The sequence below is a fragment of the Prionailurus bengalensis genome, chromosome D4 (assembly GCF_016509475.1).
Source record: "Prionailurus bengalensis isolate Pbe53 chromosome D4, Fcat_Pben_1.1_paternal_pri, whole genome shotgun sequence".
Lineage (NCBI taxonomy): Eukaryota > Metazoa > Chordata > Mammalia > Carnivora > Felidae > Prionailurus > Prionailurus bengalensis.
The window spans coordinates 93,569,734-93,576,517 of record NC_057359.1 but is presented as its reverse complement, the minus strand read 5'-3'; the positions used below and the strand labels follow the sequence as shown (position 1 = coordinate 93,576,517).

The 6,784-nt window shown below is 66.9% G+C and overlaps 1 protein-coding gene across 1 annotated transcript; it reads left to right on the top strand.

The window, feature by feature from the left end:
- Positions 1-284: 284 nt before the first annotated feature.
- Positions 285-4,298, top strand: LCN15 (lipocalin 15). The gene is made up of 6 exons (XM_043565544.1): positions 285-1,045; positions 1,129-1,199; positions 1,411-1,521; positions 2,171-2,272; positions 2,529-2,595; positions 4,164-4,298. The coding sequence occupies exons 1-5, from the start codon at positions 933-935 to the stop codon at positions 2,561-2,563; spliced, it is 432 nt and encodes a 143-aa protein (XP_043421479.1). The 5' UTR covers positions 285-932; the 3' UTR covers positions 2,564-2,595; positions 4,164-4,298.
- The last annotated feature ends 2,486 nt before the right edge of the window (positions 4,299-6,784 follow it).

Genomic DNA, 6,784 nt, shown 5'->3' with positions numbered 1-6,784 from the left:
CTAGGTGAGGCCCCGAGGCCTGGCCGATGGCGACTCCGTTGCAGTGTGGGGAGGAGGGACTGAGGACTTTCGGGGCCCAGACCTTGAGTGGGACCCTCTGGCTGGAGCATCCCCAAGAGGGTCCCAAGCCCCAGCCAGGCTGGAGGTGGATGGAGGCCAGGATGATGTCTCTGTTTCGTCCTCGGCGACTGCCTGGCAGGCCTGGGGCACAGATCAGGGTCAGAAGAGGGGAGAGCTCACCTCTCTGGGGCCCTCCAGGAAATGACCCCTGGGGCGGGGGCGGGGGGGGGCGCTCTTGAGTGATCCTGCCAGACAATGGACAAAGGGGACTGGGCTTTCCAGAGCCAAGTGCCTTCTGAGCCCAGCTGGTGGGTCGGGCTATAAAGCCTGGCCTCCTGGGGCTCCGACCGAGCCCGAGGGCAGACATGGCGGCCAAGTGCATCCTCCTGGGCCGCGTCCTGGTGCTGCTCTGGGTGTCCGTGGCTTGGGCCGAGGTCCTGGTGCAGCCCGATTTTGATGCCAAGAAGGTAACAGAGGCCGCTGCACTGTGCCACAGGTGGGGTGGGGGCTGAGCCCACGGCAACGCTCCACCACGGGGTGACGGCTGCCGCTGCTGGCCACGGGCGCCTGCTCTGTGCCTTGGGCCTGCAAACCTGGGGGTCGTCTCTCCATTTCATCCTGAAACGACCCCGTGGGGATAATTACTGAGCCATTTCACAGCCGGGGGAAGTGAGGCCACGCGACCCGCCCAGGTAGGTGGCAGAACAGGGGCTCGGACCAAGAGACAGGTGCTCAGAGACCCCTGGCCGTGTAGTTCCCGACAAGCCCGTGTGGCCACGTGGCTTTGGGGCCCTGGGGCCCAGGGCAAGGGGGTCCGGCCTGGCGGCCACCGAGCTTCCTTACAGTTCTCAGGCCGCTGGTACGTGGTGTCCATGGTCTCCGACTGCAAGGTCTTCCTGGGCAAGAAGGGCCATCTGCTGATGTCCTCCAGGGTCGTCAAGGCCACGGCAGGCGGCAACCTCAGCGTCCACATGGAGATCCCCCGGTGAGTGCGGTGGGCCGGGGTTGGGGGGGGTGGGGGCGAGCCGGGCCGGCGGCCGGGAGTGAACACCGGGCCTGCATCCCCAGGGCTGACGGCTGCAACCAGGCGGACGCCGAGTACCTGAGGGTGGGCTCCCAGGGCCACTTCAGAGTCCCAGGTGGGTCCTGCCCCGCCCGCCTTCAGGGGCCCCTGACGCGGCTTCTCCGTGGGGTGACCTGGACCACCCCCCGGCGCCATCTCCTGACCGCGCCCTCGCCCTCCACCCTCTGCCCCTCCCTGGGGCCCAGACGTGGAGGCCGGTGGGGGTGGGGGTCGGCGCCCGGGCCCCGAGCACTTGGCCACGGCTGGCCGGCTTACCTCCTCTGCAGCCCTGGGCTACCTGGATGTGCGCATCGTGGACACCGACTACAGCTCCTTCGCCGTGGTCTACATCTACAAGGAGCTGGAGGGGGCGCTCAGCACCATGGTGCAGCTGTACAGTGAGGCCCACCCCCCCCCCCCCCCCCGCCTCTCCTCCCCACCCAGGCCCTACCCCTTCGGGACTGGCCTCCCCTCAGCCATCTCCCCCAAGTCCAAGCCGAGAAGGACCGGGGGTGGGGTGGTGGGCCCCCACAGCTCTTCGGATGGGTCGAGGTTGGCTCGAGGGGCCTCTGGGGCCCAGGCACCCGGGCGGAAGCTCGGGTACCTCTCTGGCCCCCTGTGGGTGGGGACCCCCCCCTCCCCCTCCCCTGCCCGGCCCCACTGCCTGAGAGCTAAGTGGGGGCTGAGATCCTGCTTCGCTTTAATTTCTGAGGGCCTTGGCAGAGCGGGCCAGGGGCTCCCCAAGGTGCAGAGGTTGGGGTGAGGGCTGGAGGCTGGTTTCAGGAGCCCGAGGGATGTGGGGCCCAGGGAAACAGCCAGGCCATCCCAGTCTCCCAGACGCTCTTGTGTGAATTAGGAAAGGACACCCCTCTGGGTGGCTTCCAGTCCCCACTGGGCTCTCAGCCAGGCAGGCACTTTTGTGCAGTGCACAACCTGCGCAATCTTGGGTGGCGAACCTGCTCCCAACTCTCAAGGAAGGGACCTCTGTCTCCCCTGCCCCCCACCTCTGTGAGCCACAGAGCTCACAGTGGCCCTGCTCTGCCCCAGGCCGGACCCAGGAGGCAAGTCCCCAAGCTGTGAAGGCCTTCAAGGACTTCTACCCCACGGTGGGGCTCCCCGACGACATGGTGGTCATGCTGCCCAAGTCAGGTACACGGGCCAGGGTCTACGCAGTCCCCAGCCCCCAGCCCCCTTCCCCGCTAGGTTGGCAGGCCCTCGCCCTCCTGCCCGCAGCCCCTCTTTCCCCACAACACACACTGCAGAAGAGGTTTCAGGCAGCTGGGAAGGGAGAGTCTTTCAGAGGGTGGGGCTGTTTGGGGGTCCGGGGCCCCCAGGGGTTAGGGGCCGCAGGAGGCTGTGGGCAGTCCCGGCCGGCCCAGCCTCACCACTGTCTTCCTTCCCACAGACACATGCTCCTCTGGGGACAAAGAGGCTCCCTGACTCCTCGGGAGACCCACCGTGGCCCTTCCCAGGTAGGAGGGAGATGGGGTACGTCCTCTGTCCTGTTGTCCGGCACCTGTCCGGGCAGCTCCTGGCCACCCCTCTGTCTGCCTGTCACCCTGCCTCCTGCTCTGCACGTGCGGACTCCACCCCCCACTCCCCCCTGCCTCCTGTTCGGCCTGGCCATCCACTCTTGTGATTCAGGCCTCAGCTCACACGTTACCTCCTCCAGGAAGCTTCCTCTGACTTCCTACGGCTGCCATAACAAATCACCACATACCGGTGGCTTCAAAAGACAGAAATGTATCCCCTCCGCCGTTCTGAGGCCGCAGGTCCAAAGTCAAGGAGGGGCAGGCCTGGCCCCTTCTGGAGGCTCCAGGGGAGAACCTGGCCTCTCCCGGCGTCTGGTGGTGCCGGAGGTCCTTGGCGTCCCTTGGCTTGTGGACCCGTCCCTGCCACCTCTGCCTCGGCTGTCACATGGCCGCCCTCCCTCTCTGCGTCCGTGTTCGAATTTCCCTCTTCTTAGAGGACACCCGTCACGGGATGCGGGGCCCGCCCTCAACCCAGGGCGGTCTCGTCTCGGTCCTTAACCGATCACATCTGCAAAGACCCAGACTCCAAGTAAGGTCCCGTTCTGAGGTCCTGGGGGGACGTGAATCTGGGGGGACGCTGTCCGGTGTGCTGTGTGTCCCCACAGTGTGTGGCTCCCTCCCTGGGGTGCTGGGCCTGGGATCTCAGTCTCTCCGGGAGAGTCTCATGAGGTGGGCGCTGCCCGCCATCTTCTCGTTCACTGCCGTCACGGGGCTGGGTCCCAGGAGCCCTTGGGACATGGACGCGGGTGGACTCTTGGGGACACCCTCCCCCAAAGGGGTCACCAGGAACCCGTGCCGCCCCTTACCAAGTTCGTAGTGCAAAACTTGGGAACCTACATTAGACGATAGATGACAGGTGAGACGTGACAGTCCTGCAGCGTGGGAGGCCACCCTGCGGCCGCCCTGGCAGGAGAGGGTGGTGGGGGGTGCTTCTTCCTCAGCCTGCGTGCCCGTCGTCCCGCTCTCCCTGGCCGTCCTGGCTATGCACCCAGGGGGGCGTTCGGGCTGTTTTAACTCCCCGTGGCTCTGCAATACGCCTGCCCAGCCTCCCGGCTTTGCCCCTACCACGGGCGCAGCTGTTTTAGGCGGGAGGAGAGGAGGGAGGGAATTGTGCCAAATCATGCACCTTCTGGAAGGCTCTGCCTTTGGAGCGTGGGAGCTCCATCTTCCTGCTGCGTGCCATACCCTGACTTTCAAGGTAAAGTGCCCCAAGTGGGCCACTCCGGTGCTGAATATGGGGTGTCGTTGCGGCTTAGTGGCCGTTCTGGGGCTTTCTTGCCACGCCAGCCCCTTATCTCCTGACAGCGAGCAAGTGAGGCTCCGGGAGTGTGGCAGGTGCCCAGGCCACGGCAAGGTGCTGGACTCGGCCTGGGGCCTCCGGGGCAGCAGCGGTGGAATTGGCTTGCCCTGGCCGGGCAGGCGACGTGTGACGGGGGCCGCGAGAGGGGCCCGAGTGTTTGCTGAGTGACTGGGTGCACGCGGTGACGGTGTCTTTCCTGTCCCTGCAGGGTGAGCTGGGGCAGCCGGCCTTGTCGTCCTGAGCTGTCTGGACCCACCCCCCCAGGCCCCCCTGCCTTTGGGTGGCTGCCTCCTCGCCATCTCTGGGCCTCCCTCTTCTGCTCAATAAACGTATTCTGCAGTCTGGCGGGTCCTCACCTCTTTGCAGAGGCCCCTGGGGAGGGCGCAGTGAGCCCCGACTTGACCCAGAACTCCTGGGGAAACTGAGGCAGGGAGGCGGGCGTGCAGGAGCCACTGGCCACTGGGCACCTCCTGGCTTGAGGGGACAGGAGGCTCCAGCCTGTCTGGCACCTGTGAGGGGCTGCACCGTAGGCGGTCAGCGTCTAACACCACTGGCCTGGCCCCCTCGTGTTCACGGCGCCTGTAGCCGGGGCTCCGCGGTGCACACACACTCTTGGAGGCATAGCGCCCTCCTGCCGCTGGGGTGACCTTGACCTTGGGCGTGTCATACAAACCTCAGTAAGGCCTGGAGACGGGTCATGGTCATGGCTGGTGCCCTCGGGGCCCTCGCCGCTGGCCCGGCCCAGATGCTCCACAGTGGATCCCTGGACACACGGTGAGCTTGTTTCGCTCCTTGTTTGGGAAACTGAGGCACAGAGAGCTCGGTGACTTACCCGGCAAGGAGCCATGCTGAGGTTCGGGCCCCGGGGTCGGGCTCCAGGGCCTGGGCTCCATGCTGAGCCTCCATGAGACGTAGGGGGCAGGAGAGGCCTCCCTGGGGCCCTGGCCGCTGCCGTCCCCCCCGCTAGGAGCTGCATCCAGTGAACACACTTCAAAGGGGTGGGGGCGGGGGTGGGGCAGGAAGGTATCGGCGGTCCTGCTTCATGGCTCACGGGCTGGAGCTGGAGGCCATCGGCCACATCAGATGAGGGACATCCGTCCTAGCCCTGCTCCTGCTTATCCACAGACAGTGTCCCCCGCACTTCCTGTCCTCCCTCTCCTGCCTGGCCAAGCACGTCCTGGGGGGGCCTCTCCTGTTAGTCTGGGCCGGGAGCAGCCTGGGGCTCAGATCGGCCGGTCCTCAGCCTCCTCGGGGCCCCGGCGCCCCCGCTGTGTCGATGCCCCCCACCCCCCTCCCCGTCTCAGGCGTGCGGGCCAGCCCTGGGCCGCCCCGTCCTAGCTTGACCTTTCCACACCTGCCTGACCCTAAACTGACAGCCTCTGTGGGAGGGCAGCGTCCAGGGTCCAAGGTGGCCGGTCCCCCTGGTGGGTGGGACCTCCCCTTCGGCTGACCGAGCCTGGGGCCATCCCAGGGTGGGCTTTTCTGGCCCCGAAGCTGGGAAGGATCCCTCCTACCGGTCAAGAACCAGGATGTAGCCTCAGACCCCTCCTGGCCACGTGGCACTGTCCCTCTGCTTTGTCGCCAGTACACGTGGGGAACCCGAGGCAGCGCAACTTGCCCCGAGTCACACAGCTGGTGGGGCCCGGGCTGCTGTTCATGAAGCCATCAACCGGGATAAACCGAAGTTGGGGGGGTCCAGATGGGGAGGAGGTGGGGCTGGGTCCCACCACCCTGGCTCGTGTCCTGGCTCGTGTCCTGGTCAGCGTCAGCAAGACAGGGCCGCTCTCGGGCCGGCCTTCTGGGCTCCGGGTCTTACCTGGCTGTGCACCGAGGCCTGAGTGAGTCCGGTGGGGGACGGGCACGGGGCCTGGCCTGGTTCCTGTCACGGTGGCAGAGGACACAAGCCATAAGAAGGTGTCTGCAGAGGTCCCCGAGCCTCGGCCCCCCCCCAATCTCCCATGAGTCCTCCCCCTCACCGGGGCTCTGTGCCTCCTCCCTGGAGACCTCCGCGGGGAGAGGGACCCCTTATTCATTTCCCCACCTGGAGGGCAGGGCCCCCATGGGCTCGGTGCTGCGCCGGCCGGATGTACCCGGCCGTCAGGACGTTTCCTCACTGTCCCAAGGCTGATCTGAAAGAGCCAGAAAGAGAAAGGTATTCTGAGCCCGTGGGGCCTGGGCCCGGCATGCCCCTCGGGCTTGGGGCTGTGGTCCCGAGCCGCCCCATGGGGGTGGGGGGCCTCCTCCCTCCTCCTCTCGGGGACCCCAGGCGGGCCCACCGTGGGGCCGTAGGTGTCACCGGGCCTGGACCGCGCTCCAGGTGCGTGGTGTCCCCGGGAGTTTGCGCAACACCCTCCCGATATAAACCCAGGTGCTGGGGCAGCAGAGGCTCCGTAAGCGGCGATGGACGCGGGGCCGCTGAGTGTCATCCTGGTCACTGTCCTAGTGCGGGTGGAGACGGCCACGCAGGACCTCAGTCTACACAAGGTGGCTCTTCTGTCTTACGTGGACAGGTCGGGCAGGGAGGGGCCTGCGTGTCCACTCCGCCGGCCCCGCCTCCGTCCCTCCAGCCCCCAGCCGACGCCACAGCAGCCACCCCGGGGGCCCCGGGGCCCACCCAGGTTGCTGAGGGCATGAGCCTCTCCTGGAGACGGGGTGTGAGAGCAAGGACCCAGGGACCAGCAGGGCCAGAGCCCTCCCTGAGCGTTTCCTGTGGGCAGGCTGGCTGGCCCTGCGGGGTCTCCAGGGACCGGGGCTCAGCGTGGTCACCTCCTGCTCCCGGATCGGTGGGGTCGCCCCCACCCTCCATGGTGCCACACCCCGTGGCGCCCG

Coding starts and splice junctions, on each gene's coding strand:
- LCN15 (XM_043565544.1), top strand. CDS start 933: ATGGTCTCCGACTGCAAGGTCTTCCTGGGCAAGAAGGGCCATCTGCTG. Junction 1,046..1,128: donor GTCCACATGGAGATCCCCCG/GTGAGTGCGGTG, acceptor CTGCATCCCCAG/GGCTGACGGCTGCAACCAGG. Junction 2,273..2,528: donor GGTCATGCTGCCCAAGTCAG/GTACACGGGCCA, acceptor TCCTTCCCACAG/ACACATGCTCCTCTGGGGAC.